At 43.3% G+C, this 20,223-nt stretch overlaps 1 protein-coding gene across 6 annotated transcripts in view; it reads right to left on the reverse strand.

Moving 5' to 3' along the window:
* The window catches only part of DMD (dystrophin), a 3,186,583-nt gene that overhangs the window by 2,457,256 nt on the left and 709,104 nt on the right, over positions 1-20,223 (reverse strand). For all 6 annotated transcript variants that reach the window (XM_044284724.1, XM_044284721.1, XM_044284723.1 and 3 more), the window contains exons 5-6: positions 15,545-15,637; positions 12,111-12,283 (exon numbers count right to left, since the gene is read on the reverse strand). In XM_044284724.1, coding sequence (XP_044140659.1) covers positions 12,111-12,283; positions 15,545-15,637 — 266 coding nt within the window. The remainder of the gene's footprint in view (positions 1-12,110; positions 12,284-15,544; positions 15,638-20,223) is intronic.

Consider the following 20,223-nt stretch of genomic DNA (forward strand, 5'->3'; position numbering starts at 1 on the left):
ACTAAATCCATACCGGTCACCCAGCGCCTAAATACTAGGCCTCAAATTTATATCCCGCTGAATTTGAATACAATACATTGGGCCAAATAATATATTTGTTGTTGTGGTGAACCATAACAATGAGAAAAACATCTAGTAAGGGACGCGGACGTGGACATGGTCGTGGTGGTGTTAGTGGACCCTCTGGTGCTGGGAGAGGACGTGGCCGTTCTGCCACATCCACACGTCCTAGTGTACCAACTACCTCAGGTCCCAGTAGCCGCCAGAATTTACAGCGATATATGGTGGGGCCCAATGCCGTTCTAAGGATGGTAAGGCCTGAGCAGGTACAGGCATTAGTCAATTGGGTGGCCGACAGTGGATCCAGCACGTTCACATTATCTCCCACCCAGTCTTCTGCAGAAAGCGCACAGATGGCGCCTGAAAACCAACCCCATCAGTCTGTCACATCACCCCCATGCATACCAGGGAAACTGTCTCAGCCTCAAGTTATGCAGCAGTCTCTTATGCTGTTTGAAGACTCCGCTGGCAGGGTTTCCCAAGGGCATCCACCTAGCCCTTCCCCAGCGGTGAAAGACATAGAATGCACTGACGCACAACCACTTATGTTTCCTGATGATGAGGACATGGGAATACCACCTCAGCATGTCTCTGATGATGACGAAACACAGGTGCCAACTGCTGCGTCTTTCTGCAGTGTGCAGACTGAACAGGAGGTCAGGGATCAAGACTGGGTGGAAGACGATGCAGGGGACGATGAGGTCCTAGACCCCACATGGAATGAAGGTCGTGCCACTGACTTTCACAGTTCGGAGGAAGAGGCAGTGGTGAGACCGAGCCAACAGCGTAGCAAAAGAGGGAGCAGTGGGCAAAAGCAGAACACCCGCCGCCAAGAGACTCCGCCTGCTACTGACCGCCGCCATCTGGGACCGAGCACCCCAAAGGCAGCTTCAAGGAGTTCCCTGGCATGGCACTTCTTCAAACAATGTGCTGACGACAAGACCCGAGTGGTTTGCACGCTGTGCCATCAGAGCCTGAAGCGAGGCATTAACGTTCTGAACCTGAGCACAACCTGCATGACCAGGCACCTGCATGCAAAGCATGAACTGCAGTGGAGTAAACACCTTAAAACCAAGGAAGTCACTCAGGCTCCCCCTGCTACCTCTTCTGCTGCTGCCGCCTCGGCCTATTCTGCTGCTGCCGCCTCGGCCTCTTCCTCCGCCTCTGGAGGAACGTTGGCACCTGCCGCCCAGCAAACAGGGGATGTACCACCAACACCACCACCACCACCTCCGTCACCAAGCGTCTCAACCATGTCACACGCCAGCGTTCAGCTCTCCATCTCACAAACATTTGATAGAAAGCGTAAATTCCCACCTAGCCACCCTCGATCCCTGGCCCTGAATGCCAGCATTTCTAAACTACTGGCCTATGAAATGCTGTCATTTAGGCTGGTGGACACAGACAGCTTCAAACAGCTCATGTCGCTTGCTGTCCCACAGTATGTTGTTCCCAGCCGGCACTACTTCTCCAAGAGAGCCGTGCCTTCCCTGCACAACCAAGTATCCGATAAAATCAAGTGTGCACTGCGCAACGCCATCTGTAGCAAGGTCCACCTAACCACAGATACGTGGACCAGTAAGCACGGCCAGGGACGCTATATCTCCCTAACTGCACACTGGGTAAATGTAGTGGCAGCTGGGCCCCAGGCGGAGAGCTGTTTGGCGCACGTCCTTCCGCCGCCAAGGATCGCAGGGCAACATTCTTTGCCTCCTGTTGCCACCTCCTCCTTCTCGGCTTCCTCCTCCTCTTCTTCCACCTGCTCATCCAGTCAGCCACACACCTTCACCACCAACTTCAGCACAGCCCGGGGTAAACGTCAGCAGGCCATTCTGAAACTCATATGTTTGGGGGACAGGCCCCACACCGCACAGGAGTTGTGGCGGGGTATTGAACAACAGACCGACGAGTGGTTGCTGCCGGTGAGCCTCAAGCCCGGCCTGGTGGTGTGTGATAATGGGCGAAATCTCGTTGCAGCTCTGGGACTAGCCAATTTGACGCACATCCCTTGCTTGGCGCATGTGCTGAATTTGGTGGTGCAGAAGTTCATTCACAACTACCCCGACATGTCAGAGCTGCTGCATAAAGTGCGGGCCGTCTGTTCGCGCTTCCGGCGTTCACATCCTGCCGCTGCTCGCCTGTCTGCGCTACAGCGTAACTTCGGCCTTCCCGCTCACCGCCTCATATGCGACGTGCCCACCAGGTGGAACTCCACCTTGCACATGCTGGACAGACTGTGCGAGCAGCAGCAGGCCATAGTGGAGTTTCAGCTGCAGCACGCACGGGTCAGTCGCACTACAGAACAGCACCACTTCACCACCAATGACTGGGCCTCCATGCGAGACCTGTGTGCCCTGTTGCGCTGTTTCGAGTACTCCACCAACATGGCCAGTGGCGATGACACCGTTATCAGCGTTACAATACCACTTCTATGTCTCCTTGAGAAAACACTTAGGGCGATGATGGAAGAGGAGGTGGCCCAGGAGGAGGAGGAGGAGGAGGAGGAAGAGGGGTCATTTTTAGCACTTTCAGGCCAGTCTCTTCGAAGTGACTCAGAGGGAGGTTTTTGGCAACAGCAGAGGCCAGGTACAAATGTGGCCAGCCAGGGCCCACTACTGGAGGACGAGGAGGACGAGGATGAGGAGGAGGTGGAGGAGGATGAGGATGAAGCATGGTCACAGCGGGGTGGCACCCAACGCAGCTCGGGTCCATCACTGGTGCGTGGCTGGGGGGAAAGGCAGGACGATGACGATACGCCTCCCACAGAGGACAGCTTGTCCTTACCCCTGGGCAGCCTGGCACACATGAGCGACTACATGCTGCAGTGCCTGCGCAACGACAGCAGAGTTGCTCACATTTTAACCTGTGCGGACTACTGGGTTGCCACCCTGCTGGATCCACGCTACAAAGACAATGTGCCCACCTTACTTCCTGCACTGGAGCGTGATAGGAAGATGCGCGAGTACAAGCGCACGTTGGTAGACGCGCTACTGAGAGCATTCCCAAATGTCACAGGGGAACAAGTGGAAGCCCAAGGCCAAGGCAGAGGAGGAGCAAGAGGTCGCCAAGGCAGCTGTGTCACGGCCAGCTCCTCTGAGGGCAGGGTTAGCATGGCAGAGATGTGGAAAACTTTTGTCAACACGCCACAGCTAACTGCACCACCACCTGATACGCAACGTGTTAGCAGGAGGCAACATTTCACTAACATGGTGGAACAGTACGTGTGCACACCCCTCCACGTACTGACTGATGGTTCGGCCCCATTCAACTTCTGGGTCTCTAAATTGTCCACGTGGCCAGAGCTAGCCTTTTATGCCTTGGAGGTGCTGGCCTGCCCGGCAGCCAGCGTTTTGTCTGAACGTGTATTCAGCACGGCAGGGGGCGTCATTACAGACAAACGCAGCCGCCTGTCTACAGCCAATGTGGACAAGCTGACGTTCATAAAAATGAACCAGGCATGGATCCCACAGGACCTGTCCGTCCCTTGTCCAGATTAGACATTAACTACCTCCCCATAACCATATATTATTGGACTCCAGGGCACTTCCTCATTCAATCCTATTTTTATTTTCATTTTACCATTATATTGCAAGGCTACCCAAAGTTGAATGAACCTCTCCTCTGCCTGTGTGCTAGGCCTAAATATATGCCAATGGATTGTTGCAGTGGTGGCTGACGTGAAGCCTCATTCTCTGCTATGACATGCAGACTGATTCTCTGCTGACATGAAGCCAGATTGTCTGTTACGGGACCTCTCTCCTCTGCCTGTGTGCTAGGCCTAAATATATGCCAATGGATTGTTGCAGTGGTGGCTGACGTGAAGCCTGATTCTCTGCTATGACATGCAGACTAATTCTCTGCTGACATGAAGCCAGATTGTCTGTTACGGGACCTCTCTCCTCTGCCTGGGTGCTGGGCCTAAATTTATGACAATGGACTGTTGCAGTGGTGGCTGACGTGAAGCCTGATTCTCTGCTATGACATGCAGACTGATTCTCTGCTGACATGAAGCCAGATCCTCTGTTACGGGACCTCTCTCCTCTGCCTGGGTGCTGGGCCTAAATTTATGAAAATGGACTGTTGCAGTGGTGGGTGACGTGAAGCCTCATTCTCTGCTATGACATGCAGACTGATTCTCTGCTGACATGAAGCCAGATTGTCTGTTACGGGACCTCTCTCCTCTGCCTGGGTGCTGGGCCTGAATTTATGACAATGGACTGTTGCAGTGGTGGCTGACGTGAAGCCTGATTCTCTGCTATGACATGCAGACTAATTCTCTGCTGACATGAAGCCAGATTGTCTGTTACGGGACCTCTCTCCTCTGCCTGGGTGCTGGGCCTAAATTTATGAAAATGGACTCTTACAGTGGTGGGTGACGTGAAGCCTGATTCTCTGCTATGACATGAAGACTGATTCTCTGCTGACATGAAGCCAGATCCTCTGTTACGGGACCTCTCTCCTCTGCCTGGGTGCTGGGCCTAAATATCTGACAATGGACTGTTGCATTGGTGGCTGACGTGAAGCCTGATTCTCTGCTATGATATGAAGACTGATTCTCTGCTGACATGAAGCCAGATTGTCTGTTACGGGACCTCTCTCCTCTGCCTGTGTGCTAGGCCTAAATATATGCCAATGGATTGTTGCAGTGGTGGCTGACGTGAAGCCTGATTCTCTGCTATGACATGCAGACTGATTCTCTGGTGACATGAAGCCAGATCCTCTGTTACGGGACCTCTCTCCTCTGCCTGGGTGCTGGGCCTAAATTTATGAAAATGGACTGTTGCAGTGGTGGGTGACGTGAAGCCTGATTCTCTGCTATGACATGCAGACTGATTCTCTGGTGACATGAAGCCAGATCCTCTGTTACGGGACCTCTCTCCTCTGCCTGGGTGCTGGGCCTAAATTTATGAAAATGGACTGTTGCAGTGGTGGGTGACGTGAAGCCTCATTCTCTGCTATGACATGCAGACTGATTCTCTGCTGACATGAAGCCAGATCGTCTGTTACGGGACCTCTCTCCTCTGCCTGGGTGCTGGGCCTAAATTTATGAAAATGGACTCTTACAGTGGTGGGTGACGTGAAGCCTGATTCTCTGCTATGACATGAAGACTGATTCTCTGCTGACATGAAGCCAGATCCTCTGTTACGGGACCTCTCTCCTCTGCCTGGGTGCTGGGCCTAAATATCTGACAATGGACTGTTGCATTGGTGGCTGACGTGAAGCCTGATTCTCTGCTATGATATGAAGACTGATTCTCTGCTGACATGAAGCCAGATTGTCTGTTACGGGACCTCTCTCCTCTGCCTGTGTGCTAGGCCTAAATATATGCCAATGGATTGTTGCAGTGGTGGCTGACGTGAAGCCTGATTCTCTGCTATGACATGCAGACTGATTCTCTGGTGACATGAAGCCAGATCCTCTGTTACGGGACCTCTCTCCTCTGCCTGGGTGCTGGGCCTAAATTTATGAAAATGGACTGTTGCAGTGGTGGGTGACGTGAAGCCTGATTCTCTGCTATGACATGCAGACTGATTCTCTGGTGACATGAAGCCAGATCCTCTGTTACGGGACCTCTCTCCTCTGCCTGGGTGCTGGGCCTAAATTTATGAAAATGGACTGTTGCAGTGGTGGGTGACGTGAAGCCTCATTCTCTGCTATGACATGCAGACTGATTCTCTGCTGACATGAAGCCAGATTGTCTGTTACGGGACCTCTCTCCTCTGCCTGGGTGCTGGGCCTGAATTTATGACAATGGACTGTTGCAGTGGTGGCTGACGTGAAGCCTGATTCTCTGCTATGATATGAAGACTGATTCTCTGCTGACATGAAGCCAGATTGTCTGTTACGGGACCTCTCTCCTCTGCCTGGGTGCCGGGGCCTAAATATCTGAGAATGGACTGTTCCAGTGGTGGGTAACGGGAAGCCAGATTCTCTGCTATGATATGAAGACTGATTCTCTGCTGACATGAAGCCAGATTGTCTGTTACGGGACCTCTCTCCTCTGCCTGGGTGCTGGGCCTAAATTTATGAAAATGGACTCTTACAGTGGTGGGTGACGTGAAGCCTGATTCTCTGCTATGACATGAAGACTGATTCTCTGCTGACATGAAGCCAGATTGTCTGTTACGGGACCTCTCTCCTCTGCCTGGGTGCCGGGGCCTAAATATCTGAGAATGGACTGTTCCAGTGGTGGGTGACGGGAAGCCAGATTCTCTGCTATGGAACCTCTCTCCAATTGATTTTGGTTAATTTTTATTTATTTAATTTTTATTTTAATTAATTTCCCTATCCACATTTGTTTGCAGGGGATTTACCTACATGTTGCTGCCTTTTGCAGCCCTCTAGCCCTTTCCTGGGCTGTTTTACAGCCGTTTTAGTGCCGAAAAGTTCGGGTCCCCATTGACTTCAATGGGGTTCGGGTTCGGGACGAAGTTCGGATCGGGTTCGGATCCCGAACCCGAACATTTCCGGGATGTTCGGCCGAACTTCTCGAACCCGAACATCCAGGTGTTCGCTCAACTCTAGAGAGAATCCCTTTATTAAAAAACACTTTTCTTCTGCAGCAGTCACATTCTGATTTCAAATCTGACCGAGAGCAATATGTGCACGAAGCTATGTATTTTCACTCTCAGACTGCTTGGTTTCCTCCAGGTAATCTAATTTCTTCTTACACCGACAAAGGTCAAACATATTGGCAGGTGAATTGACTCGGGCCAAACACATTTAGATGTTCGGGTGCTCGACCGAGCACCCAAGTATAATGGAAGTTAATGGGAGAACCCAAGCATTAAACCAGGTACCCCCTGCTCTGGAGAGGGGAGGGTGCCTGGTTCATAGGAAAATGTCAGAAATTGATGGAAACACCACCAAAATGGTCTGGAACAGCATGGGGAGGATGTGTGGATGCATCTTGGACTCCCAGGTCGCATCCCTAAAATATCTGTGACATCCAGTACACTTTTTCCGTAGATGGCTTCCCCTGCGGACAGTAAAATTATCTGTGCCACATCTCCTGTTTAAAGTGTGTGCATCCCTAAAATATCAGTGACATCCAGTGCACTTTTTGGTTCAAAATTGAACCATGATTCCCCTGTTAGCCATGGTCTACAAAAAATATACCCATGGTCTACAACTGAAAATAACATCTAAAGTTGATATTTTAGGGATGCACACACTTTAAACAGGAGATGCGGCACAGATAATTTTACTGTCCGCAGGGGACGCCATCTATGGAAAAAGTGTACTGGATGTCACTGATATTTTAGGGATGTGCACAAATTGCACAGGAGATGTGACGCAAATAATTTAACTGTCCGCAGCGGCCTATTACACGGTATTTCGCACAGGATGCACTAAATATATATATTGATGCTTTTACACACAATAGTCCTTAAAAGGACTTTTGGGTCTCTAAAAAGTTTTTTGTATAAAAATCTTCCTATTACACTCCCTACACTGTCTGTCCCTTCCTATGCACAGCTCTCCCTAACACTGAGCAATTTAGCGCAGGTTGCGCTACAAACATATATTGCTGCTGTCACACACAATAGTCCTTAGAAGGACTTTTGTGTCCATGTAATGTTTTTGTGGAAAAACTAAATTAAATTACACTCCCTACACTCTGTGTCCCTTCTTATGCTCAGCTCTCCCTCACTTAGAATGAGCCGAACATGCGTCATTGGGTGCTATATAGCACCCGATGATGCGTTTTGGCCAGCCGATCACTGTAATTCCAGTAGCCAACATGGTTACTAGCATTACAGTGAGGGAAGTACTTACTTGCATGTTAATTGGCTGCTTAGCAACCGCGAAACATGCGGGGAGGAGACTCGAGTATTGCGCTCAAGCACATGCGGAACTCGGCCGAGTACCGCCATGTGCCGAGCATAGCGATGCTCGAGCCGAACTGGTATTCGTCCGAGCATGCTCGATCAAAACTAGTGAACACCTTCAATATTTGATTTTTAAACAGAAAAACTATTTTAAAACTTGGATCCGAAACTCGACTACGGTTCTGACTGGTACATTGGAACTGATGCCGTGTTCGGATCCATCCCTAGATATAATCTCTGTATAGAATGTAAGGTGCAATTAAATAAATAGATAAATATATGAAATTCTTATGATCATCGTATTGATTACAATTTTACCGGGCCAGATCCGTTATGAGGCACAAGACAAACATGGCTGTGGGCACCAGGGTGCACCTAGCCCTTTTGCTGCCTGAGGAAAAAACTGAAATGGTGCCCCCCATGCCAATTTCTTAACCTAACCCCTTTGCCACAATGAAAGTGCTCAGTGCCCATGGCCCTACCGCTGCCCTCCTCTTGCCCCTACCTGGTGCTGCCTGAGGTGATCACCTCACCTGGCCTCATTAGCGGTGCACCCCTGTGTGGGCATCCCTGTTTGGTAGTCACCTATAGCTCAAGTAGATAAGCATTAAAGGGAGTTTAGAAAAATATGTCAACTTTATTTACAGAAACATCCTCATCCTTCATGAACAGCATCTATTACAGATCATCCTCATTTCAGAGACTGGGGCTCCAAAAGCTACAATACAAAACATTACTTATGGACATTGGGAGCTGGTGTCAAAGCCTATATACAGTACTTATATACTTGTAGTGTAGATCTGTTTTACATAATTACATATTGTAGATGATGACATATTAAGTTTCAAGTTTAAGAATATTAGGTGTCGATTTTGAGGCTTTCTGGTTATATGAATAGGATTAGAGATGCCCACTCATGTTCTACCATGCCGTCTGCATTTAAATAAGGCACAGTGCTTCATTACCCATAATCTATGATTTTGCCTCACTGATATTGTGGGCCTAATAGCAGACACTTCAAAGACAATAATACTCCTATAATGTTTGTCACAACTTCCCTTAATAATACCTTATACTATACTGTGTTATATGCTATAACAACCCTATATGACTACAAAAAAGCTCACTAAATCCACATGAACAAAAAAATCTAAATAAATAATTTTCCGATACTAGAACCAAAATTTAATCTGTTTGAATCCCATACAGCAGGGATGCCCAACCTGCAGCCCTCCAGTTGTTGCAAAACTACAACTCCCATCATGCCTGGTCAGCCTACAGATATCAGCCTATAGCAGGGAATGTTGGTAGTTGTAGTTTTACAATAGCTGGAGGGATGCATGTTGAGCATCCCTGCCATAAAACAAGCACCTTTAAGTGTTTATACAGGTATATTATATATATATATCTATCTATATATATATATATATATATATATATATTATTTGCATGATAAGACAAAATGTAATTGGTGCCAGTTTCCATCAAAAATCAACTTTTACAAAGGTCAGCATTTTGGCAACACCAGTTTCCACCTTCAAAAGAATAACCTTTTCAAAACTTACATTGTGCTTAGAGCATGCTGGCATTAACAATATTATTTGTCCTTTTACTTTTTTATTTATTTTTGCATAACAAAGAGAAACTAGATAACAGCATAAAAATATATTAAATTGTATATATATAACCACTATGACAGAGATTAATTTACTTACTTGTTAGGATGGGTATAGGATTAAGTAAGGAGGGTTGAAATATCAGGATGTAGCTTAGTAGTAAAGAAGTTGTCCCACAAATAATGCTGTTTTCAAATTAGCACCCAGATCTGAATGCTTTTGTAAGTGTGCGTGATTAAAAATATGGCATAGACACTGAATTATTCAATAAAATATATCTGTGTAGCGCCAGCTGCTGTCTTTTTTCCCCTTATTTTTTCATCTGGCTCACTGAGATGGCTGCACATGCTCAGTTTCATCCTTTTAACTGCCCCTGAGCTGTGATAGGGAGAGAGCAGCAGCAGAATGTACACGCCCCCTGAGCTGCAGCAGAATAGACACTCCCCTTGAGCTGTCAGCTTGATATAAATCTAGCAGAACAATGAATGGGGAGATCTCTGGATCCATGTGAGGTACAGGGCTGGTTCTAGCTTTGTTACAAAGAAATTATGTCTGATTTTCATATTTTACATTAGTGATTGGATAACCCCTTCAATTCTTAGAGAATCTTGCAATTTTCCATTTTTGGATTTTCATTTTTCACTTCCCACCTTCCTAGATCCCACACTTTTCTATTTTTCTATTTACATAGCCTTATGGGGGCTTGTTTTTCGCGCGACAAGAGCTTTCTAATAGCACTATTAAATATTGCACATGATGTAGTGGAGAGCTGGACAAAAAAGTCAAAATGGTGTGGAATTGGAATTTTTACAGCATTCCCTTAAGGTAAAATTGACCAGTTACCTTCTTTCTCCAGGTCAGTACGTTTACAATACCACACATTAGTTTTTCTTGCGTTTCAATACCAAAAAAAATTTTTTTTTTTTCTTTTCATTGCCATAGTCTGACCCCTGCAACTTTTTTGTGTTGTGTGTATGGAGCTGTATAAGGGCTTATTTTATGTAGGCAATCTTTACTTTTCAATGATTCCATATTGAAGTGCGTATAGCTTTTTGATCACTTTCTATTACATTTTTGTTATAGGATGTGAAGTGACCAAAAAAATGACCAATTGGCTATTTTGATTTTTTTTCCATTACGCCATTCGCCATATGGGATAAATATTTTTATATCTTAAACGGAACAGACATTTTCTTTAAAAAGATATAGAGAAAGTTTGGGTATTAAAGGGAATTTGTCCCCATATTCATGAGCTCATGGGTCTCCCTGGTCATTTGCCAGTGATTGAAAGTTTTCTTTTTCCATATGAATCAGTAGGAGCTGAGTGGAGAAAGCCAGGAGCTCATAAATATGGGGACTTATAAGCATGTGGTGGAGCTATTCAATAGGTATTCAACAGGCATTTTGCTTAGGGGATCTGTCTCCTGCTTATGATACCCTTAGTTAGGAGACCATAAAACTGATGACAGATTCCCTTTTAAAAAATGGCCCCATTGTGAAAAAAATAGACTCCTATTTATGCTACATATAACATATCTGTGTTGTACAGATCAGGAATGCAACACCCATAGCCTGCCATGGCTCCATACCGAACCTCTGTGCAATTTGGATTTTATACGTATGCAGAGGTTTTTCATACAGTGCAACACAGAGGGCATAGAGGTCTCCAGTATGAACTGGACACTAGGAGACATGTATCATTTCCAGTTGTATTTGTGTCATTTATTTAAGTTTGTCTTTCCTTTATATGGCTGCGCCAAATTTTTGAAATTATTTACCTTGAAGGGTTGTTGTCCCCAGAAATACCTAACTTAAACTGGCTGACATTAGCGATGTGCTAATGTCAGCTGAACCTAACTAGCCTATTCCTAGTTTTATCCATGCCCCCGTTACTCCATAAATATAATTTTTATAATATGTAAATCAGCCTCTAGGAGCGGGGAAGAAGGTGTTGCTCCTGCTCCTTCAGGCTCCTTTCTCCCACCTCTGTCACCTCCTTCCAAGTCTTGATTGATAGGGCCAGGCAGCGTTCGCATCCTCCTGCCGGCCTTGAGATGGAGTAACAGGAGCATGGATAAAACTAGGAATAGGCTAATTAGGTTCAGCTGACATTAGCACATAGCTAATGTCAGCCAGTTTAATTTAGGTATTTCTGGTGACAGAAACCCTTAAAAAATATATTTGAACATTTAAAATTGCCCCAAATAATAAATGTAGTCTAAAACAAGACACATTCACTTGTCATAAACCTAGAACACTGTGCAAAGTGGCATCAAGTGGCATAAAGAGGCAAATGTCGCAAAATGTAGCACAAAAATGGCGTACAACATTTTATATGACTAATATAGACCAAAAAAATGAAGGTTCCATGCACACAGCTAAGGTTATGCTAGGGTCTGATACTGAGGGTAAAAAAAAGTTAATTTAACCATATGTTTGTGTCATATTCACATGTATTTATACGATATTTGTATGATTTAATACATCAGTTAGACATAAAGTTTGAACTACTTAAAATCCTTGCTATCCAAAGCAATTAACAAAAGCAATACTAAGACAAAGGTGAGTGATAAATTTAAGAACATTGAATATATTTTGTACCTGTGACTGTGGATGAGTGCATTAAAAGCCAATCCATCGGACCAACTGCTGGTGAAATTGATAACGTTGACCTGCGGGTAATTGCGAGTTGATTGGCGGACCCAGCTTAGTAAGATCTTTTCAGTATTTGTCTGCTGCAAGTCAGCCATAATGCCTTTCATTACATCCTTCACCTGAATAAGATATACAACCATCAATGTTTGAAACTGTACAGCCAGATAAACGGTTTATCTTAAAGCACAGCCCTAGCAAATATATAAGTGGCATGTTCCTGCACTAAATTGTTTTCTGCATCACCCAGATTATCAGGATTCAAGGGGAAGTAATGAAAAATAAAATGGTTTGACATATATTAAAACAGTAAACTTACAGACATGCATTAATCTGTTGTTAGCAGACGAAACTTACAGGAGTTCCCTACAACTAAATCCAGTGTCAGACTGGGGTTTGCTTTGCCCTAGTCGGAGGAAATTACTCTTGAGGACCAACCCCTATATCATCAATACATTTCAATAAGCTTTAAATTAAAGAAATGTAACCAAGTGATTGTCAATTAGTTTTTTGTTTTAAAAAAAATCTTTCTACCGCTAATTGTATCTTTTGGGCCCATCACGGTATCAGATCCTGTGCCCACCAAAGGATACTCTGGTACTCTAGTGGGCCAGTCCAACCCTGACTGAATCCTACAGAGAAAATTATAAATTCAGAAACTGTGGCCAAACATTTTATTCTAGAAAACATCTTAGTCTTAGGAACATAAAACCATTATAAGCTAGTAATATAGATGCCGCCAAACATATTGTAAGATTAAATAATGGTATCTATGATTTATTTTATATAGGGAAGGCTATCTTCTTTAGTTTCATATACTAATTAGGCGAAGTTCACACTTCAGTTATTTGGTCGTGTTTGTGGCAAAATAATGTATTAATGTAATAGCTACTGAGTTATTCAATGAAAATTATCTATAGTGCCACCTGTCTGTTTTAAAAAAAATATATTTTTTTTTCAATTTCTCTCTCCTGCTCTTTGAGACGGAAGCACATGCACAGTTCCATCCATAAACTGCCACCAGCTGCAGCAGAAAGGACACACCCCTTGATGAAGGACACCCCCATAATCTACTAGCTTAGGATAAATAAATTAATGATGAGATCTTTGGATCCATGAGAGGTACAAGGATGGTTCTAGGTTTGTTAGGAAGAGGTTGCTATGCACTAGATTATGTATGATTTTCATTGTTTATATTATTCATGGGATAGCCCCTTTAAATATAGAGACATCTCCCTGAACCTAAACGTCATCATCTGAGCATTGTGAAAGTACCTGGGGGCCATTTCCAGTTTTCTTTGTAGGAAAAATCCACACCAAAATGAACACAGCCATGTCATGTGCAGTAGAAGTCACATGAGAAACATATACAAAAAAAGCTGCTATTTTTTTCCCCCCATTTACATATCCACTGAAATGCTTTTAATAGTGAATTTCACTTCAAGTTGATTGCTATACACAAACATTAAAATATGTTCATTATGTCTATGATTGGTAGTCAGCCTAATTTTCTCACACTTTTCTTACAGCACACACTAACTGGGAGTAAAACAAGATGTAATTTTCTAAACAATCACAACTATTTGCAACCTGAACTGAAAACATAAAAAGGTCTGTTTCAGTATTCAGTTGTAAACTGCCATGTACAATAAAATGTTTCTGATGTATTAAAAGGAAAATCCTTCAAATACCAATTTTGTAACACTTCTGTCTTCAATACTTTCACCGACACAGTGCTGAATGATGCTGCCTCCAGTGGCAATGTGACCACATGATTGACACAATGCCAGTAATTAGAGATAAGTGAATTATTCGAAAATTTGATTTGGCTGCTTCTCCGAATAAAAAATAAAATAAAAATTGCTTTATGATGAATGACTTTTCATTTATTTCTATTGGGTGCAATTACAGGATGCAGCGATTGCATTGCTCTCCATCATTGTACCCCTTAGGCCTCTTTCACACGGGCGTTGCGGGAAAATGTGCAGGAGCGTTGCGGGAACACGCATGATTTTTCCACGCAAGTGCAAAACATTGTAATGCGTTTTGCACACGCGTGAGAAAAAACGTGCGTGTTTGGTACCCAAACCTGAACTTCTTCACAGAAGTTCGAGCTTGGGATCGATGTTCTGTAGATTGTATTATTTTCCCTTATAACATGGTTATAAGGGAAAATAATAGCATTCTGAATACAGAGTGCATAGTACAATAGCGCTGGAGGGGTTAAAAAAAATATATATAATTTAACTCACCTTACTCCACTTGATCGCGTAGCTGGCATCTCCTTCTGTCTTCATCTTAGCTGTGTGGAGGAACAGGACCTGTGGTGACGTCACTCCGGTCATCACATGATCCATCACCATGGTAAAAGATCATGTGATGACCGGAGTGACGTCACCACAGGTCCTGTTCCTCCACACAACTAAGATGAAGACATATGCCGGCTTCACGATCAAGTGGACTAAGGTGAGTTAAATTATTTATTTATTTTAACCCCTCCAGCACTATTTTACTATGCATTCTGTATTCAGAATGCTATTATTTTCTCTTATAACCATGTTATAATCATCTCAGAGCAACCGTGCGTGAAAATCGCACTGCATCCGCACTTGCTTGCAGATGCTTGCGATTTTCACGCAACCCCATTCATTTCTATGGGGCCTGCGTTACGTGAAAATTGCACAAAGAGGAGCATGCTGCGATTTTCACGCAACGCATAAGTGATGCTTGAAAATCACCGCTCATGTGAACAGCCCCATAGAAATGAATGGGTCGGGATTCTGTGCGGGTGCAATGCGTTCAATTCACGCATCGCATCCGCGCGGAATACTCGCCCGTGTGAAAGGGGCCTTAGATGCTGCGTTTATACATGATCGCGGCATCTAATATAAATAGAGTGTAAAATAAAAAAATAACTATTTACCACCGCCATCTTGCTTGAAGATTTGGTGCAAAATCTTGTGCAGCCCGTGATGACGTCATCACACTGGCCATTTTGGTGGTATCATACGTCACTGCGCATGCATTTCGTGCAAGATATTCAACCAAGATGGTGCCGCAGCCCGTTGCGAGCAAATGGATGAAGTAAGTATGATTTATTTTGTTTTCTTACACTATTTCAGGTAAAATCGATTCACCACCACGAAGCACGGGGAAAATCTGTCTTTCCGGTGAATCAAATTTATCCTAAAATTCAGATAGAAGTCCACTACCAGAAATATGAGGGAGTTTCTTGGTCTAAAGATCCATAATATCCATAATAGTCACAATGCTATCTGTAAGAATAACTGGAGTGTTTTAAATCATGTGTGGCATGTGCCTTGATTTCATTGCTGGTTTATGTATTGTTGTTTTACACACTATAAGCAATAAGGTAAACTCACCTGCCAATGGAGGATGATACTCCAGATCAATCCAAGGGTCAGCTTGTGATTTCCATCCACTATGTCTGAGCTGCCAATGTTAACCAAATCAACCTGTAAACAGAAACATATAAGAGCAGAATAAACAGCAACCCGTTACAGTGAAACTATTGTTTTTTCATTCTATCTACCTTTTCCATTCAATGGTATAATGGAGATATATCAAGACTGTCAGATCCATCCACCAGTCTTGAACTTCCTGCACTGGTGTTAGATACAGCTGATTTGTGAAGAGGCATGCAGTACTTTTATTTCTGTCTAAAAAACTGATCTCAGATGGAAATGGCTCAAACAGATGACAACTGATGCAACAAGATCCGTTTTTTTTTTTTTTTACAGGATCTTTTTTTTTGGGGATCAGAAGAACAGAAAGCTAAACGGTGATGTGAAAGCCCCCTTAGGGTACTTTCACACTTGCAGCAGAGTGATCTGGCAAGCAGTTCTGTCGCCGGAAATCTGCATGCAAACGGACAGCATTTATAAACGATCCAGATGCGCATCCGTCTTACAAATGCATTGCAAGAACGGATCTATCTGTCCGTTTGTCATACGGATAAATGGATCAGTTTAAAAAAAGAAAATCACATTTCAAAATTGTAGATATGCTTTTTCAAGGTGTTGCTTCTTGATGATCCCTCGCTGTCTTTACCATACGCGTTTCGGGGTAACAGAGCCCCTTCCTCAGTGGTGTAGACAGTGACGGCTGAATACTCTTTTTATATTGTTCATAATTAGCGCATTGCATGTTGGGACAGCGAGGGAATCAGAATTCCTGGATGTGAATTCCAGTTCGATGTTTCATGGATCATTATACTTCAGTGCCTTATATAACTTATAAAGACTTATAGAAAAACGCATATGCGGTTTGTTAATGCTGTCTCTAGTGCCATATATACAGGAAACTTAAAGGTAAATATATCACCCCTTCACTATATTAATATTAATTCAGTAGGACAATGCATATAAATATAAATACTCCTAAAAACACATGTAATTGAACATTCATAAGTGCTTAAATCCTAATATAAAAAGCATAAAATAAAGAAACACATGTTAAAAGTAAAAAATACATGAATACAATTAAGAACAATTAAAAACGCATCTAAGATTGAAAAAACGCATATGCGGTTTCTTTGCGTTTCTGGTGCGTTTTTTTATAAAAATGTTAAAAATTATAAAATTGGAGACTGTAGATGTCATACTGGAATATCTTTTGTATCTTCATTCTCATATAGTAGTACATGTGGTGTAAAACGGACATGAAGTATATAGGGGCGCGGGCCTACCTAGAAGGGGAGATCTGGGTGTCCCATTCAATGATAGACCAACACCCTGTTTAGAGGAATGCAAAGAGTTCCATATCGGCATTTAAGCCTTTTGAGATGAGGGAATCAAATTCAAATATCCTCTTTGATTCTTTTCTTGACATTTGGAGGATATGGTTCCCCCCTCTCCATGGGTATCCAACTCTCTCTTAATTTTATCACCCAGTACAGCACGTCAAATGGACATATTAAGAATGTTTTAGCCAAACATTGGCATATACTACTCCAAGATCCATACCTCTCAAAACACCTAGCGCATAAACCAATCATTACGTATAGACGAGCCCCTACGATAAAAAGCATTTTGGCCCCCAGCAAACCTAGACAACACAATGAACCACAAAATAAATCTAGTAAAATTACGGCACAGAATGAGGGTAGCTACAAATGCCGGTCTAGGCGATGCTTATGCTGTAAAATAATCACTCACAACCAAACCACATTTATGTCAAACCGTAATAAAACATCCTTCCCCATAAAACAATACATGACGTGCCAGTCTTCCTATGTCATATATCTAATCGAGTGCAGTTGCGGTTTGCAGTATGTGGGGCGCACGACACAGGAGTTACATTGTCGACTTAATCAACATAGATACAATATACGACGCCTATACCAGAAACACGGTCTGTCAAGACACTGCGCAACAACCACAGAAAAACAAAAACACCCAATAAAAATAACTCCTATAGAATATATACCTGATAACCCATTTAATCGGTTTGATATCCTACAAAAACGTGAAGTCTTCTGGATATATCAACTTGACACGCTAACGCCCCATGGTCTTAATGAACTGAGTGAAACAGTAATCTAATCAAATAACATATGTCACTACCTATGTCTTTTAGAATTTTATACATTATATTTTTTTTGTATGATAGTACTTTTATCTATATTTGCCTGCTATGTTAATTTCCTCTTACTATGTGCATTTTGAATTTTCTTACCATTCATCCATTCCCCTTCCCCATAACGTCTTGTATAGCATTCCATCCACTAGCATACTAGACCGAACGGCATCTTCAAGGACCCGCCCCTTCAGCCCACGTGCCAGAATAGTGGGGGCATGTCCCACCACTTCGCATAGTATAGTATAGTATAGCGCTTCCCAGCGCTTCTGATACCTAGCAACACTCAACTTTCCCCCTTAGCGTTACGTCATAAGTAGGGGCGTGGCATAATGACCCGTCCTGTAGCATCACCTCCCCCTGCTGCTCTCTATTTACATCCACTACTTGTGCATGTCCCTCACTCCAGTGACCACTGGACGTTTGTACTGATTGTCTCTAAGTTTCTTCATTCGTATAGTACCGATTACCGCACCTCCTGTTTATTTATTTATATGCATATCAACCCCGTCCGTAGCCCCGCCCCCTTAGCGCTTCTATCACCTCTATTACTTAGCAAAAACCTCCCCTCGAGTGTGACATCACAAAAGTGGGCGTGGCTTAGCGTCCCGTCCTTAAGCATTACCTCCCCCTGCTTCTCTCTATTTATATTCACCACTGGTGCATATTTTTCACTCCAGTGACTACCGTATGCCCATATGAAGTGGTTTTAAGTTTGTTTTTATCTACATTAGACTAATCTTTTTTACTTATGTTTGTCTATATGCTTATATGTGTATATTAACTCCGCCCATAGCCCCGCCCCCTAAATCGAGTTTGGGCGCCAAAAACAAGTGTATAAATAAATGCATACTGTCCTTTACTGTATCATTGATTGTCCTGAGGAAGAGGGTCCAATTCCCTCGAAACGCGTAGACAAATAAATAACTTTTTTCTTTTAATTCACCTCCTGCGTTATATATTCAGCCAAACAGCGCCCAAAAGCAAATACTATTTGCAGTTCCAGTTTTTCCTTCTTTTTGGTTTATCCTACAACTCTCTCGAATGCCATACAAGTAAGGGTGGATGGGTCACTTTTATGGTAGTCCCTATAATGCTTAGATAATGAATGCAATTCATATCCTTTCTTTATATTGGCAACATGTTCTGATATTCTCTTTTTTAATGTCCGTTTAGTGTGTCCTATATATTGTTTGCGACATGGACATTCTATCAGATATATTACATTAGTTGAATCGCATGTAAGACCCACTTTAATATCTAAGCTGAATGTGTTTTGAGTTGAGATTGCTTTTAAAGTTTTTTTCGGGAATGTAGTAATCCTGCAATTGGAGCATCGCCCACATCTGTGGAAACCGTTAGAGGCTATACAGTTCTGTTTATTTTGTATACCTTGATTTTTGTCTTTTATTGAGGGTGCCACTTTTAGGCCTAAATTAGAGGCCCTGGTATAAGTGATTTGTGGTGTATTGGTGAGCATTGGGCAAATCACCTTGTCACCAAGTAGATGGTGCCAATACCTTCCAATGATTCTTTCAATGTTCTTATATTTTGCATGGAATGGGAAAATCATCCTCAATATTTCCTCTGACTCCTGTTTCTGTTTCAAGGTGAAAAAATCCTCTCTTTTCATTCTTTTAACTTCCCCCAGTGATTGTTCCAAACTGTCGACGGGATACTGCTTATCAATGAACTGCTGTTTTAAGGCTTCCACTTCAAGGGTAAATTGTTGGTCTAGAGTGCAGTTGCGCTTTAGCCTCCTGAACTGGCTTTTTGGGACATTAATGGGCCACCTGGGCAGATGACAGCTTGTATATAATATATAGCTGTTTCTGCACACAAGTTTATGGTATGTAATGCATACCAATCTATTCTCAACCACCTTGACATCGAGGTCTAGAAATTGTATATTTTCCGTGTCAATGGTGGAGGTGAATTTCAGATTTAAATCATTCACATTGATGCTCTCCAAAAAGGCAGTAAGCGCTATCATTGTGTCCTGCCATATGAACACAATATCATCTATATAGCGCCGCCATAGCACCAGACTCGCCCCCAACATGGGTTGAATAACTATAGATACCCACTGTGCCATAAACAAATTGGCATAGCTAGGGGCGAATCTGGTGCTCATGGCGGTGCCCTTACACTGTACATAGAAGTCCCCATTAAAAGTAAAATAATTATGTGTCAATATATATTTGACACCTTCTATTATATACAGTATTTTCTCCTCCTTCATAGTGTTACTAAGGGTAAGTTGATGATAGAGCACCTCCAATCCCTGCTCATGATTAATTATTGTGTACAGAGAATTCACATCCAGTGTACCCAATATCCAATCCTTCTTATATTCGATCTCCAATATTTTTATAATTACCTTAGTTGTGTCCTTTGATGTATGAAGGTATATTTTTCACAACTGGCTGCAATAATTTGTCGATATAGCTCGATAAATTGGAGG

This window comes from Bufo gargarizans, chromosome 3 (assembly GCF_014858855.1).
Source record: "Bufo gargarizans isolate SCDJY-AF-19 chromosome 3, ASM1485885v1, whole genome shotgun sequence".
Taxonomy (NCBI): Eukaryota; Metazoa; Chordata; class Amphibia; order Anura; family Bufonidae; genus Bufo; species Bufo gargarizans.